The sequence below is a fragment of the Spea bombifrons genome, chromosome 4 (genome assembly GCF_027358695.1).
Source record: "Spea bombifrons isolate aSpeBom1 chromosome 4, aSpeBom1.2.pri, whole genome shotgun sequence".
NCBI classification, from domain to species: domain Eukaryota; kingdom Metazoa; phylum Chordata; class Amphibia; order Anura; family Pelobatidae; genus Spea; species Spea bombifrons.
Genome location: NC_071090.1, coordinates 57,365,693 through 57,384,126, shown reverse-complemented (window position 1 = coordinate 57,384,126; position 18,434 = coordinate 57,365,693). Strand labels below are relative to the sequence as shown.

Below are 18,434 nucleotides of genomic sequence, written 5' to 3'. Positions count from 1 at the left end.
ATGGCTGCATATTCATTAATGGAAAGAAGCAATATCTTGCTACAATGACGTATAAAAACAGATCCTTACATAACGTGTTTTCTGAGTACTTTCTTTGTGAGAATTTTACTCTAACACTGATATAACACGGTCCCTTTAATTTATTTTATTGGCTAAAAACATATCCCCCCACTGCATGTTTTCCATGCCCTGTAGTGTTTGTATGTGAAGTACTGTTCTGAGCAGCTTACTATATCGCATATGAAACTGGCACTCTATAGCGTGTCTATTAGGCTGCTGGGGCACCCAAGACATAGTTTGCTTAGGGTACCAAAAATCTTTGGTTTCCAGCCAGTGGCTGCACATAATTCATTTAGTGGTCACTGGCTTTAAAGTGCATGGACTGCTTTTCTCTCGCAGTCCATTCCTGGCTGCAAGGATTATATTCCTCATAACAGCATACGACACCTCTCAAAATGTGTGTGCTTAGTGAGGCCTAAGAAAGAGATCTCTCAAACTCATTCTTCCACCTACGAGAAAATTATACATTTAGGATTTGACAGCACAGTTAAATTGAAGGCCCGTTGATATACCGCACCGAGTATGTAACAGAACAATCAAAAATAAAATAAATGAGAACAAAGATTTTGCTTTATTTTGTTATTTCGTTATATATTTGTAAACTTTTCTTTGACTATTTTTCTGTTGCAGGACTACTTTACAGCAGCAACACACCTCCCAATATTTCAAATGGCCAAACAGGGATTCAACTGATTGAAGGGGTGCAGTTAGAGGCATGGATGCAGGCAGTTCTTTACCAAGACTTTCATATGAAATGTTGTGACCTATTTATGTAACTGAACAAGCCATTTAGAAGAAGAAGAATTATGTTTATTTACACTAGTTAAGATATAAACACATGTAATGCTATTTATTAACAATACTTAGAGCTGTTGAAGCCCAGCAATACAAAAAACCCAAAGGAAACAAACATTTCAAATTCCCCATGAATGTGCACATGTTCTTGATTTCCGAAATGGATGGGGTTCATTTAATGAGGATGTGAAAGCTGGAGGGTTGTAAGTATATATTGTAGCAACATCTCAGTGGTTCTTATACTTATCCATTACAAAGATGTTGACTACCTCTTTACATTGCAAGGACAGCTCAGATGCTGTCAGCAGGGTTATACATTAGTAGCAAACAGTGTTCAGAAAGGTATTACTGGGACATCTGCACCATTACAGTTTTCCATGATTTGTCTTTGTCAAATTCACTCACAGCATTGCTGGACACCTAGGGATAAATATATTTGAAAATTAAAAACAATTTAAGTAGGAGGAAAACTCCTCATACACATTTTACATGTGCTGACCAAGACATGTAAAGTGCTACCATGCAGTATGTTATACATCATACATAATTCAGGGTAACACTTCACATATGCTGATTGGCTGCATGTGAAATGTATATGTGGCCCTCAAAAATGGCCTACATGGGAACCCTAGTAATACGTATTTCAGAAATGAGAATAACTCTATGTACAGCAGGTGGGGCTGTCACAATAGTATGTTGAAAAATGTTGCTCTGTTCAGAAAGAAGGAACACATTTTCCTCTTCATGTGTTTACCTATGATAATGTGACCTTATTAAGTGCTCTACAAATGATATCATCACACCCCCCAAATGAATATATACAGTATATTGTATAGTAATTTCAGTAAGAAATACTTACGTCATAATTTCTATAATCAAGTTCATCCAAATTTGACACCTTCCAGGATGAACTGGATATTTTATTCTGTGATTTGTAATGTATACATTGTACGACAGTAAGGTTTGTAAGCAGGGCTTGCACCAACAGGATCAGCATCAGAACTAATATAAGGATGTCATGAAACAGCTGAAATAAAAAGAAAACAAGCATACAATTAACACGTTTAAACATTCAAATTAAAAACATGGAAAAAATAAAATCTTAAAGACTGAGAAAATATACACATATAGAAGCTAAAGTGTTCTGATCTGGATTACATTAGTAAAGTCTTTACATCAGCTCTCAGAGGTAGTAAAGCCATCTGTGGTGGTGACAGAAGCAAGCAAGTGCTGAGCCTTACTTGTCCTCATGACCATCAATAAGAGGCCCAAAAAATGGAATTAGCAGAGGCATGTTTGTCGACTTATCTACACTAAGACAACTGAGTAGGCTCGAGAAACACTTATTGGTCCACCCAGCTCTGATCTTAAGAGAATCTTGTTTGTCAGACATCTGCTCAGCAAAAGAAAGCAGACAAATAGTGTAGGCAGAAAGACAGAACATACGTGGGCCACATATATATGTTATTGACAAATGAATTTGGTAACATTGTCAAAAAGCAATGTGTTCTTTCAGGCGGTATTATGAGATACTGATATGAGGTAAAAATAAGCCTTCAATTCAATTACTGTTATTACAGTGAGTTACAGAGAAGACAGATATATAAAAATAAATCAAACTGGCTACTTACAGTAACAGTTTCTGGGTAGGTTTTTACAAGACCAATAATCTTCACAACACTGAATGACAGGTAGGCTGCTGTAGTGGACAGCAAAGGTGATGTAATACTGCAAGTGGTAATCACAACTTCCACCTAATGTACACAGTATAACATTTTAACGCACGTTACCATAAAATAAGACATTTTCAAGCCAACCTAAATCGTTGCACATCTTGACCCAGTATCAGTAACAGCACACAGGCATGATACAGACAAGACTAAACAGTATTCAAACATTTTCTGATGTAGGTTTCTCAAACACATCAGTGTTAGTGCCTTAATGGACCAATGCAATGAGATGAAAGTCATCTCTCTATAACCCAGCGCCAACTGTAAACTCCTGAGAATTCTGTCGATTAGTGAAGGCTGAGAAAATAAAAGTAACATTTTCTTGTAATTGCAAGCTCTCTGGATCTGTGCAGTGTACCTCAAAACACACACTCACAGTTTGAAATCTAAATCCTTTGAGACATACATATTTCATACTTTCTTGGATATTGGAGATCCAGATTACACACTGAGCAGCAAAAATGGCAATCTACATTTAAATGAATTGACAGATCTTGCAATTCAGGGATTTTTCTGTTTAGACAAGGTTTGTTTCTTATAAAACAGGGGCTGACATGGTTCTACTCAATAACCAGCAAGTCAACATTACTGTCCCGCTTCAAATTACAAACTATGAAAGCATGCATTTTAAATTACACACAATATAACATAAAAAGCATAGTTCAACCAACTAGCACACATGCTCACCAAGCATTTATTGGGATATTCGGCAGCCACGTGACTTGCAATCGCACTAGGGAAACTCTAGAAGAACAAGTTCTCAGTATGTTATTCATTAACTTAAAAGGCTAAAGCATTCATTTAAGTCCCAGTTTATTTCTTTTAAATACATCTGCTTACAATTGCATGATCAATCTTGTGAAAAACAAAAAAAGAGTAAGTGAGGAGGCCCTCTTAGACACAAAATTGGTCAACATATGCAGGGCATCTCGTTAGGCTCCCCTGTCGTGACACTTGCCAAGACAGTGCTACAGCCAACTTGTGCTAAGTATATTACACGGCAGAAGATCTGTTTCGCAAATGAAGACAAACTTTTAACAACATCATGCTTTCTTCAGCGCTCACTCAAACTGTCAACTTTGAATACCGAATAATTACAGAGATCACTGGTTTACTCATCTTAAAAGTAACAATGACACAGCGAAAACTTTACTATGACATACTTACAGCAGCCAGTAACCAAAAAATTGATACATATAAGTATGGGCTGTGTAACAGAGCATCATTATTTAAAGCCACAATGCTTCCAAACACTGCACAAACTCCCGTAATCACCTCGACAATCTGAAATACAGAAACACAGACATACATACACAATTATTACATTTAGTGTAAGTGATATGGGGTAAATTTCTCAGCACAACAATAGGGAGAGCTTCATAAATTCTGCTGGAGATGTTAAAGGTTATATTAGCTGATGGAAAATAAACATCCCTAACCTCGATGGATATACTGTGCGAAACGGCACATACAAAAAAAAAGAACTACCTTCAGAATGCTCTATTACTTAGAGGCAAGAGTACCGGAATATTGCTAAAAATAATTAATACACTTTGAAAGCCAGACTGCTTCTTAAAAATTCAAAAAAATCAAACGTGTTGAATTATCACACATGCAATTAAATCTAGTTTAACAGAGCAAAAACAACAAGTTTAATAAAAAATAAAAAAAAAAAAACATAAATATTTCCTTTATTCAGATTTCTGTTTTCCCCTTCTGGTATCACATCTGCCTCTAATCAAAGAAATATCTAAGGCAAGGGACACACATTTAACTTAATCTCCTGCAATCTCTCAGAGAAACTCTTTTGGGAGCTATAGTGAGCCCAGAGAGGAAGTTATTACACACTTACTCTTACTTCATTGTTTTAGCAGACTACAGAAAGACTTTTAGTGCTTAAAATTGCTCACAGCAAGGGGCAACCAATTAGGCTCTCCACAGGTCTAGGGCTCCCTATATCTAGTAACAACTCTGATTACAACCATCCAGTTCTTCTTTAAAGATGCTGTTCAGCTTAGACAAACCATTAATTATCTCTGCATCAATTTAATATAATAGCACCTCTCAAATTCAGCAAAACAGAGAAAGATTTTTTTTTACATTGAATAAAGTAAACATGTTGTATGAAGTAAAAGAATTAGAATTGATGATAATTAATCTCAAATGTGACAGATCCTCTATAATTGTGGTTACTCTCTTGCCCAGGGTTTACTCAACAACTGTTATTTCTTCTTTTTTCTTCCTTACAGAATAACATTTTATTATGCGAGCTGGGAACTTGACATGTTTCAGGAAACTTGCATTTCCACGTGTTACACCCTATAAAATAGAAGAATGACAAAAAATGCGATTGAACATGATTATTTTAGAGTGAGAAAGAACATGCATAGTTTTTGTTTAATTGGATTATAGAGTGGCGTCATCATAGGCTGAAGACACAATACAAATAAATATCACTTTACATGTCATCAGTCTGTCTCTGTTTGCCTACATTTGGAGACAGGAAGTTAAAAAGAATTTGAATTCCAATCATCAAAATTTATATCCAAAATGGACAGTTCTACAGATTTAAGTTTAGAGAAGGACGGAATGCCTTTAAGGTATTGTAGGGAATAGCTCACGCATGGGGCGGCAATGACAGTCTTCACACCGGTTTCAAACGTAAAGCGGGTTTATTTAGATGCTATAGGCACAGAGCACCTTATAAACAAAACAAACTCTAAGCCTGTCCGGCTCTAACTAAACATCCGGATACCTCTCTACAAGCCAAGGTCTGGCACAAAGCAAAGTAAAAGGTTTTTGCATGGGTAAAGCTTCATACCTGGTCGGCTGCAGCGCTGGCTGTAGCTGCTCCTTCACTCAGTTTCTCCTCTCTCTGCAAACCTAACAGCCCTCTCTTTTAAGGCTTCCTCCCCAGTAACGAGCTTAGGAAGCCTCACCTGAGAGCACCTGGGTTTGCTACCATGCCTGGCTGAGGTAACCAGGTGAGATATATATCCCATCAACCACTCTCCCATACACTTTACCACATATCCCCCCCGTCGACTCCAGACCAGAGGTCTGGACAGCGTCAGCAACCATACAGTACACCCTGGACAACGCATCCGCATTCCCATGTAACTTCCCTGGTCTATGCTCCGCTGTAAATCTAAAATTTTGCAAGGAGAGAAACCATCTGGTCACTCTTGCATTTCTCTCCTTATTCGGTTTCATCCATCCCAAAGGAGCATGGTCAGTCACCAACACGAATTCCCGGCCCAGCAGGTAATATCTCAGGGACTCCAACGCCCACTTGATGGCGAGACACTCCCTTTCCACTATGGCATAATTTGCCTCTGCTGGGGTCAGTTTCCTACTCAGGTACAGCACTGGGTGTTCTTCCCCATTAACCACTTGCGACAAAACTGCTCCCAAACCTGTAGCAGACGCGTCTGTCTGAACCAGAAATGGTTTCCTAAAATCCGGGGAAACGAGCACTGGCTGGTCACATAGGGCAGACTTCAGACTCTGAAAAGCCTTCTCTGCCTCTGGGTTCCACTTTACCATCACTGACTTATCACCCTTCGTTAAGTCTGTCAATGGTGTTGCCATTGAGGCAAAGTTGGGCACGAACCGACGGTAGTACCCGGTTATGCCAAGGAAAGCCCTCACTTGTTTCTTTGTTACTGGCCTAGGCCAGTTCTGTATCGCCTCAGTCTTATTGATCTGGGGTTTAACCAGCCCCCTACCAATGATATAACCCAGGTATCTTGCTTCCTCCAGACCCACTGCACATTTTTCAAGGTTTATGGTTAGGCCTGCATCGCTAATGGAGTCTAACACGCCCTGTACCTTACAGAGGTGACTTTTCCAGTCAGACGAAAAAATTACCACATCGTCCAGGTAAGCAGCGGCATAATCACGATGCGGTCTCAAAATCAGATCCATCAGCCTCTGGAAGGTAGCAGGGGCCCCATGTAACCCAAATGGCATTACAACATACTGGAACAGGCCCTCTGGAGTGGAAAAGGCAGTCTTCTCTTTAGCCTCCTCAGTCAACGGTATCTGCCAATAGCCCTTTGTAAGGTCAAGTGTTGTGATGTACCTTGCCTTCCCAAGCCTCTCAACCAGTTCATCCACTCGGGGCATGGGGTACGCATCAAACTTTGAGACCTCATTTAATCTCCTGAAGTCATTACAGAACCTCCACGTCCCATTGGGCTTTGGGATTAGCACAATGGGGCTTGACCATTCACTAGTGGATTCCTCAATCACACCTAATTCAAGCATGCGCCTGACCTCAGAGGATACCGCCTCCCTACGTGCTTCTGGTATCCTGTATGGCTTCAGGTTCACTTTACTGTGAGGCTCAGTTTTAATATGGTGTTTTATGAGGTGGGTACAGCCAGGTAGGTCCGAAAACTTGCGTCTGTTTTCCTGCAGGAACTCCCTCACCTCCTGCTTCTGGGGCACTGACAGTGCCTCTCCTATTGTTACTGGGGGAACGGGTTGCCCCACTTCTTTGACCCCTGCCTGGGTTGCCCCCAAAGACTCCCGATCTTTCCACGGCTTGATCAGGTTTACGTGGTAAACCTGGAAGGGTTTTCTCCTGCCTGGTTGATGGACCTTGTAGTTCACCTCACTCATCTTCTCTACAACCTCATAGGGACCCTGCCACTTGGCTAAAAACTTACTTTCAACGGTGGGCACTAAAACCAGGACCCTGTCCCCAGGATTAAAGACCCTCAACCTGGCAGATCCGTTATAAATTCTGCTCTGGGCCTCCTGTGCTCTTTGCAGATGCGTTTTAACTATAGGCATCACTGTCGCTATTCGGTCCTGCATCTGAGCCACATGTTCAATAACACTTTTATATGGGGTGGCCTCGGTCTCCCAAGTTTCTTTGGCAATATCTAACAAACCCCTTGGATGTCAGCCATAGACTAACTCAAAGGGGGAAAACCCTGTAGACGCTTGGGGCACCTCCCGGATAGAGAACATGAGGTAGGGTAATAGACAGTCCCAATCCCGACCATCCCTTTCTACCACCTTTTTTAGCATATGCTTGAGGGTTTTGTTAAACCTCTCAACTAACCCGTCTGTTTGAGGGTGGTACACTGAGGTACGGAGGTGAGTGATTTGAAACAACTTACACAGGTCTTTCATGACCCGTGACATAAAGGGCGTACCCTGGTCAGTAAGAATTTCTTTAGGGATCCCCGTGCGAGAGAACATGTAAAACAACTCCCTAGCAATATTTTTGCAGGCCATGTTTCTTAAGGGTACCGCCTCTGGGTACCGGGTAGCATAATCCAATACAACCAAAATGTATTGGTGTCCCCTAGCAGATTTGACAATGGGCCCTACCAAATCCATGGCAACTCTCTCAAATGGTACTTCGATGATGGGAAGTGGCACCAAGGGGCTACGGAAGTGTGGTGTTGGGGCACTTTTCTGGCATGTGGGGCATGACTCACAATACCTTTTTACTTCTTCATACACCCCAGGCCAATAAAACCTTTGGAGGACCCTCTCTTGCGTTTTATTAGTCCCCAAGTGCCCCCCAAACACATGGTTATGAGCTATGTCCAGCACCAGGTGTCGGTATGGTTTCGGCACCAGAAGCTGTTCCACAATTTCCGTGTTAACTTTGGTGACCCGGTACACTAGATCCCCATTCATGGCAAAATGTGGAAATTTCTGGTCAGCTTCGGGTTCCTGTGGTACCCCATTTACTACGGTGACATTTGCCCGTGCAGTTCCCAGAGTGGGGTCTCTCACTTGCTCGGTCCCGAAGTTACCCCGAGACATTTCTAAATCTAAGACCTGTTGGCCGGGTAGGGAAGTTTCTTCTTCTTCCTCCCCAGCTAACACCTGCAAGGGGAAAGAATCTTCACTATACATTTCAGGTGGGCCTACATCCTTTTCATCATGCCCCTTACTGGTATCATTGTTTCCAATGGCCATCTCACATGACCCATTATTTACAGGGAAGGGTACAGACTCTGCCGGAGTTTGTTACCCGCTGCAGAAACGTTCCCCCTTTTCCACAACTCCCAGAACAATGGGAAATCGCGGCCTAATATAACCGGATGCATAAGTCTTTTTACAACTCCGACTTCGTAGGTCACAGTTCCAGATGGGGTCACCAACTTAATGGGGGCCACAGGGTAAGCGACAATATCCCCGTGGATGCATAGCACTCTTATGTGCTTGTTCGGCACGTAGTCCATAGCCACAAGGCCGGCCCGAACCAAAGTCACCAGGCTACCCAAGTCCAAAAGTGCCTTCACGGAGCAGTCATTTATTGTCACCATACAAAAATGTGGCTCAGTCTCTGACTCTGGAATGGCTGCACAAACAGGTTCTGCAAATAGGGACTGACGCCGACTAGCGTCACACACCATGGGTTCTGAGTTAAGAGGGCAATAGGTGGCTATGTGTCCCCACTCGTGGCACCTCCAGCACTGAGGGGTCCCTGGCCTCTTTAGTAGGGAGCCCTTTCTAGGACTGTGGGGCCCCAGGGGTTCAGGATCAGTCTTTTGCCCTCGCCCAAACTCTAGAGCCCTGCTCTCGCTCACATTTTTCCATACACCTCCAGCTGGAACTCTCTTACCCAAAGATGTCGCGGGTCTGACGGTCTTGGAAGGTGTTGGTGCTGCAGGGACCTCACGGAGGAAGTCCTCGGTTGCTATGAACCTTTCCACCATGTTGACAAGCTGCTCAGCAGTTCTGGGGTCTCCATGCCCAACCCACCGTTGTAGCTCCGCCGGGAGGGCGCGGAAGTAGTGGTCCACTACCACCTTTTCCACCATCTGGGCTGGTGTAGTGGATTCTGGTTCCAGCCACTTACGTACAAGATGAATAAGATCATACATTTGGGACCTGGCAGGCTTGTCCATGGTGTATTTCCAACAGTGGACTCTCTTGGCCCGAACAGCGGGCGTAACACCCAGGCGAGCAAGGATCTCCATTTTTAGTTTTGTAAAGTCCCGGACATCCTGCTCCCCGAGGTCATAGTAGGCCTTTTGCGGTTCACCAGTCAGAAAGGGTGCAATCACTTCTGCCCACTCTGCAACTGGCAGTCTCTCTCTCTCCGCCACTCTCTCAAATACGGTGAGGTAGGCCTCAACGTCACCGTCGGGCGTCATTTTTTGTAAGCCCCGCTGAACGGCCCTCCTCACATCAACAGTCTCAAGGGGGCTTGCCTCCACTCGTTGGGGCTGAGCCACAACAGTCTCTCTGAGCGCAGCAATCTGCTCCATTAACAGGCGATTCGTTTCCTGTTGTTGGGCCATAGTCTGCTGTTGCGCATGTTGCTGGGCTTCAAAAGCCTGCTCATGTCTCAGGTTAGCCTGTATCAGCTGTTTTATCACCTCCTCCATTGTGCCGGATGGGCCGTACAGTGCTGCAGCTTTCACTCAGGACATATGCTTCCGGCCCTTTAAATGTCCACAAATTTCAGATGCAGTGTTTTGTCATGCCGTTGCTCCTAGCACCACTGTGCCCGCATTCTCCACCAATTGTAGGGAACAGCTCACGCATGGGGCGGCAATGACAGTCTTCACACCGGTTTCAAACGTAAAGCGGGTTTATTTAGATGCTATAGGCACAGAGCACCTTATAAACAAAACAAACTCTAAGCCTGTCCGGCTCTAACTAAACATCCGGATACCTCTCTACAAGCCAAGGTCTGGCACAAAGCAAAGTAAAAGGTTTTGCATGGGTAAAGCTTCATACCTGGTCGGCTGCAGCGCTGGCTGTAGCTGCTCCTTCACTCAGTTTCTCCTCTCTCTGCAAACCTAACAGCCCTCTCTTTTAAGGCTTCCTCCCCAGTAACGAGCTTAGGAAGCCTCACCTGAGAGCACCTGGGTTTGCTACCATGCCTGGCTGAGGTAACCAGGTGAGATATATATCCCATCAACCACTCTCCCATACACTTTACCACAGTATATTAACTTTATATTAACTTTGTCTCTTTGATGTTTTTGTATTGTACCAGTATCTATGTATGTATGATTTGTGTATTTTTGTCTTTTATAACAGAAAAAATAAATAAAGACATATTGAAAAAAAAAATAATTTGAATCATGCTAAATCCAATCAGGAAAATACTTGACAAATACATAAAATAATAGATTTAGCAACATTCGAATACTCATTGTGAAAAATGATGTATGTCTCAGTGAAGAAACAATTCAAAGTGTATAGCAGTGTCAGGGTTCCATCCTACCAGCATGGCATATGTGATAATCATATCATTGTCATGTCTACCTGCAGCCACTAGTGGCCACCCTTCCTTCAAAGCAGCACCCCATTCTAATTACTTGGGACAGCTGAGCCACGTTTAGCCCTGCCCTTTTATACCTGCTCTGCCACTCAGTCTGGGACTTTGCATTTGTTTGGCTTGGGTTCCTGTTAGTCTTCTAGCCGCTATAGGGCCTTGTACTTTGTTCTGATCTCCCGTGTATACCATTGGCTATGTTTACGATCCAGATTTGTGTACCAGGCCCTGGCGTGTCCCAGACTCACCTACCTGTCCAGCCTTTTCCAAGCCGCATGCCCTGCCTGAGGGCTTCCAAGCCATGTGCCCTGCCAGTGGGCTTCCAAGCCGTGTACCCTGTCCTCGCTACAGTTCCCCTTTATTCATCAATTCCAGCCCTGCTTTTCTGTCTGTTGTGTGCCTATGTGTGACTACCTGCTCATCATGATATATCAAGGGCTACAAACAGAGCCCCTGGTATCCCATGCAACTGGGGAATTTTATGGATCTCCCCATGCTTTGCACTGGAGAAAAGGTGTCACTCGGTTAGTATATGCATTTAAGTGTATATTATGTCTGTAGTATTCTTTTAATAGTGATCCATGAGAGTGCTTAGGACTTGTGCAGCTGACCCTTTTACCAGAGGTCATAGTTTTTTAATTTGAGATTTAGTGAACAACCCCTCCAAAACTGTAGTGTCCATACACCACATTATTACAAATGCAAAAATGAAATAAAGGTCTACACTCACCCTGTTTGCTTGACAAAAGTCCACATCTGATCTTGCAGCGATGATTACATTTGTCGCCACAAGAATTTCAATCAGAACTAGTAGAATCAAATTGAAGTTTATCTATAAAGGTAATGCAGCGTTACATTTTTCTTAGAATTAATCAATTTGGTAAAAATTGCATGAAGTAAATCTATAATTCAAATATTTTTTGTATCAGATGAGTTTTAGATTTCAAAATATTGTTAAGGAACAACATTTTTAAGAGAGCATAACTTTAACTGAATAAATATTTAAGTACTTGGAATGTAGAGAATACACATCAGATTGTGGTGAAATGCAATAATAACGAATGCGATGATTTGGCGTCCATTGTAGAAGTCAAAATACAAACACATTGACTGATTTTCACTTATTAGCCTAACCTATTTTGAAAGGTGCTATCTCCACATACCAAAGCAGGCAGGTAGGAGTCTCTGGACACAATTCAATTACATGTTTAAAATATAGACTTTTGCGAAAATTGATTATTGTACCGTAAATCACTGACTAGAAAGCAATGCAACTACCAATTCACAAATCCCCCACAAACAGCTCACTGTTAATATTCAGAAATTGTTGCTTTTGATGTATGTTTACCACCGTGTTACTTCTACTTTTTCAGCTAATAAGTATTAACCTATATAGTTACATACAGTATTTCTGTGATTTGGATTAAATATGTTATATCTGTTTAGTATTAAATATGTTATTTCTCCACTGGGGTTTTTATGTGAATTGTGTTGCTTTTGGTAATACATATTTATTTATGATTTTCCAAGGGTGATATTTTCTTTGCTTTCTATTGGTTGACATACTGTGGAAAGTAGATCTGAAGATTGCTTAATTTGATTTGGATATAGTAAAACATGCACAAGTTTGATCAGGTTTTCAAATTCATTATTTAAGTCTTGGTGGTGCTATTACATATTACACGGTTGCTTGTTATAATTTTCCTTAAAGATTTTTGTTCCCCTTCCTTTTTTGATTTTTGAAAATGGAAATATGTTTTATAATAAATAAATGTAACTGCTATTTCGATGGAATATAATTTTGCATCGGAAAATCACAGTGGCTCTTTTGTATATGGAGTGCATGTGTTGGAATTGAAAGGGTTAACTTGTCACTTTTATATTGCGTTTGTCCATTCTGTGTTTATTCATTTTTCTATGGTGCATTAATGTTTTCTAGACATGTCTTGTGGATTTCAGTCATGCTAAAGTTTACTCTCCTTTCTTATTCACTTAGTAGAATTATTTTCCTATTGTTTTCAATTTAGCTTTTCTTAGCAGACATAATCTAGAACCCACAATGGCAAACAGAGGTTTAGTCAAGAACTTGAATCTCAAATAATGCATTTGCCACTACTGTTAACACCAGTCATGGTTTGGGCAGGCCAATGAATCAAGTCCTATATGTATGCATACATGTACCAGGGCCTTTTCACAAAATTCAATAGCTTGTTTGCTTTCTACAAAAAAACTGCTATTATGAATAATTCTCTTGATTTTAATAACCTCTACTATCCGCTTTCAAAACAGTCAAAACTGTCAATGAATGCATCCCATTGTATGTGTAAATGGAGAAAAGACCAACACTCGTGGATGGTTTTATATAATTGTACAATATTTTCACATTATAATTCTCTTACATTTCGATACTTGTGAAGAGAAATATATCCACTATTATTAGTATACAGGGGAACTTCTCAGGATAGGCTACCTGGTGCTCTCCCTTTTCCGAAGGAGTGGTTCATGGAATGGTGGCAGAGCTAGCCACATATGAGGGAGGACTGGCCCAAGACAGCCTTAGATGGACTATTAGTATAAGGGAAAGTGGGCAGAAAGTTGGAGTGCGAAACATCGCTTCCATGCCCAGATTAAGAGAAAACTGACCCCGGGAACTAAGAAAGGAGAATTGCAGCTAGGGATTTCGGGACAATTTAAGAGTTCTCAGGTATGATTAATAAAAAAAGAGTATCTACCTAATAATAATTAACCACAGGATAAATGATTTTACCACCTAGGAAAAGGATATACAGCAAGCAACAGCCCAAGTGTTCATAAATTATAAATTCCATGACCCTTTGTCAATCTGTGTTTATCAAAAGACACTATAAGAATTGTGGATGTTGTGGTTTATCAGCATCTAGAGAATTACCTGTCATGTGCTTCCAGTGAATAAGTAAGGATTGTCAAAACGGTAATTAGGCTGTGTCTTTAAATATATAAACAGGTTTCATGAGAATTGGTATTGCAGTACTTTTATCATCCTATAAGATAATTTGTTTCATATGAATTACTGTAATATGTTTAGGCGTCAGTGTTTCTGTAAAATCAAATACCTGTCATTTATAAAATAGGCACAAACAATGTTAATGTTATGCTCAAGGGACCAAATCATAATGAAAAAATAAACTTGTAACTATTTGTATTTTACTACAACGTTTTAGTAAAATGTCCTACTTATGTAAATAACTACATATGAAATTCAATATGTAGTGATCTGGAGCTATTTGTGTTAATTTTTGCAAAATGAAGAATAATTACATTGGTTTTCTTAGAAGTAGACATGCACATTTCTGTGGCAATGGCTTATTGAGTGAATAGTTACTTATCATGCATATTCAAGTGGTATGTTTTATGATCATGTCACCAACCAATCTTATGTATATATTGTGTGTGGCATTTAATCACACACACTAAACAACAGCCATTGCGTATTTTGTTATTCTCCGTATAAAAATCTATAAGGTAAATGTTCCTTTAACGTTCTTGTTTGATGTGTCTCAGCTGTGCCTTCCTTCACGAATAAAACTCTTTTTAATTACTTTTAATCATCCCCTTATAATCTAACTTGGTTAAGCCCTTCATTACATAAAGACCAATCAATAGCCTCATGAAAGGGTTGAACTGTGTTTGCTGCATAACATTGGAACCTTTAAATAGCTTCTACTTACATTGATTGCTGTTGGGTTAATTGCAAGTTTGCATCCAAACCATATTAGACAGGTAGTGGTAATTGAAAATGTTGATATGAATAAGACCTGGTATTGAGCTATCTAGAAATCAAAATCAACAATATAAATATATAATTTATAATTAGATCATAACCGTAACAAGAAAAACTCATTGAAATTGTATATTATTTACTAATTTCACCAGCTCTTCCGTGGTTAATTTAGTATCTGAGAAAAGAGTTTGTACCACAGAAATGATAAAAAAAAAAAACTTGCATAATTTTCCACTGAAAAATATTTGGCCAGCATGGACTGTATTTTTTCTGATTTCACCAGTTTTGATCAGGACAGTATATTTCAATGGTCTATTTGCGTCGGTCTGTCTGTGCTTTATATTTCACTTTCATTTGTAGATTATTTGATAGCATCACTGAATTATCAACAACGCATATTAAAAAGGTCAGGAAAGGGAAATGACTAGTTGAATGTCCTAAAAAGAATTATGATGCTCAGTGTAGAAAATGCAATAACCAGATACCCCAAAATCAAACAACTTACCAAACTACCCTTGTTTTTCAGCATTGCAAAATTCACAACCACAGAAGGCACACACTGTAAAAACAAAATTAAACTTTATTGTAAAAATACTAGTTTTTTTATGAATGGGCTACTTTAAACCATGGGTTTAAATAAGTATTATGCAAGTACAAGGCTGACAAACAAGGTAACATTCACTCAAAAACTAAAGGGACAGTCCAGCCTTCAAATGCACTTAAGGTCCATTTACATTTCTCTAGTGTGCCCCTTGCAAATGCAGTGGGAGTTCTACAGAATCCCCCTCATATTTATTTGTCCCTTTGTCCACTCCTCAGCTATTTTCCATGCAGGAGATGTGTTCGGGCAAACACAAACGCATTGCCTCAGCATACGTGGGGAAATCTCCCTTTGATTTCAAGCACTTTCATACCATTAACTGGCTGCTTCAAGCAACCAATTAGAGCCAAGAATTGTCGGGTCATGGAAGAGGGCAGCTGCAACTCTGTGGCTATAGCTTTTCCCTAAAGTAAGTACACTGCTTTTAAGAAAGCATTTTAAGTACTCATAAAGTACTTTAAAGTGCATTCTTCTTTACTGGGGAAGTCAGGGACAGTACATTTTCAGTTTAATTTGTTATTTTCTTTTTGAGAGAAGTCCTGGGAGTGAATGGCACATTAACAAGACTGAGATTTTTACAGTTGCAACCACAATTATAGAGGTGCTTTATTCCACAGGCTATATTTAAGTCCTGAGTTTGGACAATTCTTTGGCTTGAAGAAATTTGCAAATTATCTCTGTGGAACTTGTTTTTGACCCTCGCCTATAACACCTGGACTAAAAGCATATTTAAGCAGCTCAGATTTAAATTTAAGATTAGTAAGCAGTTTACTACTAATTTGCTTTTTTAGTAGTAAAGTGAATAGCTTTAATTGTTATGGTTTTAGCTGTCTCATTTGCATCTAGAAAACAACAGCCTTTACTTTCAACTTCTAGAGTTCCTGGTATCAATACCTTCTGGATTGATACAGAATATTCATATGGATTGTGAAACTAATAAGAATGTATGCTCAACACACAATGTAGAACATTAAAAAGGATGGTACAAGGAATGCTTACAGAACCAGCTGCACAACGTAAGTAGTCCATTTCAGAAGGATATATATTGCCGAGATAGAATGAAAATCCTGATGTTGCAAGAAGACAGCTCTGAAATGTTATAATAATACATCAGGAAAATTAACACTGAAGTCTACAAATTGCCAATCAGCAGGTGACATTTTCAGCATTTACAGGAAATTTTTAAATTATGGTCTACACCTACAATATGTTTCATATGTTGCTATCTCTTCACCTATTCATATTAAAATGGTAATTTAAATCTCACAATGGAAAATTAATGCATAAAATGTTCATGATGAATATAAGTTGCTCTGGCAGCCAATACCTATAATGGCTGCTAGTCTATATGGAAGAAAAGCGAAAAAACGATGCAAAAAATGATCAATATATAGTATTTAAGGAAAAGTCCTTGTTAGCTTGTGAGGAAGATTAGTTTGACGTTGTGTTGGATAGCAGCCGACAAGGTTTAATCATAAACGTTGCCTCTAAGGGAGAAATTATTGGGCGCGTGCAAATGCCTGTGTATCCTCCATCTGCCTGCAAGGAACGTAAACAACTGGTGTTTATATGTAAGACAGCACCAAATGTACTGAACAAAGGCATCAACTAATTATTTGTAAATGTTGTACTTTTCCGCAACATAACTTGCGTTTTTGTTAGCAATTTCACATACTATCAACGACGTATTTAGAGATCAAGTTATCAAGAGATCAACATTATCTATGGGCTTTGAATGCACAACATGTTTACTCCAGCAACGAGACTGATTTTATTTCCCCTTTAAGAAGCTTTTTTTTTTTTTTTAACCCTGTCGGTGGCTGTCTTATAAGATGTATGGAGAACTAAGATGTATTTCGGCCAGGGAATATGTTTGTCATATATTGTATGTCTCACACTATACTATAAATTACTGAGAAATGTCATAAATTTACTGTAATCAGAATTTTTCAAAAAAATCGCAAAAGGAATTTTTGACTCCATACATTGAATTATTTTAACGGCTATGTGGGTAAGGGATCCACTGATAGGAATTATGAACTTTTCATAATTAAGATATATGGGTTTATTTTGTAATGGGTTTGTATACTAACAATAACATGCTATTAATTATTACAAAATTAAAACATGAAGAGCTTAAGGTTCATAATACTTACTCCCATAAGCAAGGAAAAGATCCAGCTTTTGTACATAACACATGGATGAAGCCTGCTAGTCAGTTGAATACCACTTGATTTAATATCACAGTGGTACGTTTTATCTTCTTGCCTCCTCAATTCCAAAGTAGCCTTTTTGTCATAATCATTGTCTTTAGAATAAAGTTCTTCTCGGTCCATTCTAAGAAGATTTTTAAAAAAACTAAATATTGTTCCGATACTAATTTCTTACTGATTTAAAGAAACATTAAAATCAACCGTAAAAATTGCAATGATTTCACAACTTGAATTACTCAGATAATGAAATGTTCAGCTCAGATTAATTTCAATATAAAAAAACACAACTTTTAATAAGTTTTTACTAATTGCAAAAGTAACTCTTTTAACAATATAATTGTTAAACTTTATGGTGTTATTTATAAAAAGTAAACATATTATAAAGTTACATCTTTTCTAAATCGCTCAGTTGTAGATACTAGCAATAGCCATTTTTCAGTCATCCATACCTAATTTTGAAATTTCGAGACGCTTACTGAGAAGTGTTTCTTGCAGACTCGATATGCTCTCTTGTCTAGGGAGTCATGCTGTCCCTGGAAAGTTTACTCTGTCACTCTTGCGTGGGACAGCATCTATTCACATACAAGACAAAGACAGGACAGGACGGCATTTCAGCAAGGGAACTAGGATGCCTCTTGCATTTTAATGTTGGAAAGGGCCAAAACACATAACCCAGATTCGGTAATGTTGAACACTACAGAGTTAAACTGTGCTCATCAAAGAACTTTGAAAATATTAAGCATAATGGAGCACCCTGTGATAATTTGGGTGGTAATATTTTTATGTCTATTGCAATATGCATAAGTTGGATAATATTTAGGTATTAGTTCTGAACCACAAGACATCCATCTAAGCGAGTAGTGCTGTGTAACAGACTCTCAGACAACTGGATACAATAAGTCAAAGATATGCAGTCAAAGAAAGAACTGCGGGACTCTTGCTTATGTACCTATGCACTAGAACAGACATTCATTGGATGCGGTTAAACTTCAACACATGGCCCTGAGTAGGC

The 18,434-nt window shown here is 39.5% G+C and overlaps 1 protein-coding gene across 2 annotated transcripts; it reads right to left on the bottom strand.

Moving 5' to 3' along the window:
- Nucleotides 1-848: 848 nt before the first annotated feature.
- MLC1 (modulator of VRAC current 1) lies at nucleotides 849-17,957 on the bottom strand. Of its 2 annotated transcripts, XM_053462432.1 has the most exons (12): nucleotides 17,872-17,957; nucleotides 17,366-17,546; nucleotides 16,209-16,298; nucleotides 15,114-15,167; nucleotides 14,556-14,657; nucleotides 11,579-11,680; nucleotides 4,833-4,904; nucleotides 3,753-3,869; nucleotides 3,273-3,329; nucleotides 2,487-2,609; nucleotides 1,715-1,882; nucleotides 849-1,275 (listed from the first exon to the last, which is right to left on the bottom strand). In XM_053462432.1, exons 2-12 carry the CDS (start codon nucleotides 17,543-17,545, stop codon nucleotides 1,201-1,203), a joined length of 1,140 nt encoding a protein of 379 aa, XP_053318407.1. In that variant the 5' UTR covers nucleotide 17,546; nucleotides 17,872-17,957; the 3' UTR covers nucleotides 849-1,200. The 2 variants fall into 2 exon arrangements, with proteins under 2 accessions (XP_053318407.1, XP_053318408.1); XM_053462433.1 differs by lacking the exons at nucleotides 3,753-3,869; nucleotides 17,872-17,957 and having other exon boundaries at nucleotides 17,366-17,821.
- Between the last annotated feature and the right edge of the window lie 477 nt (nucleotides 17,958-18,434).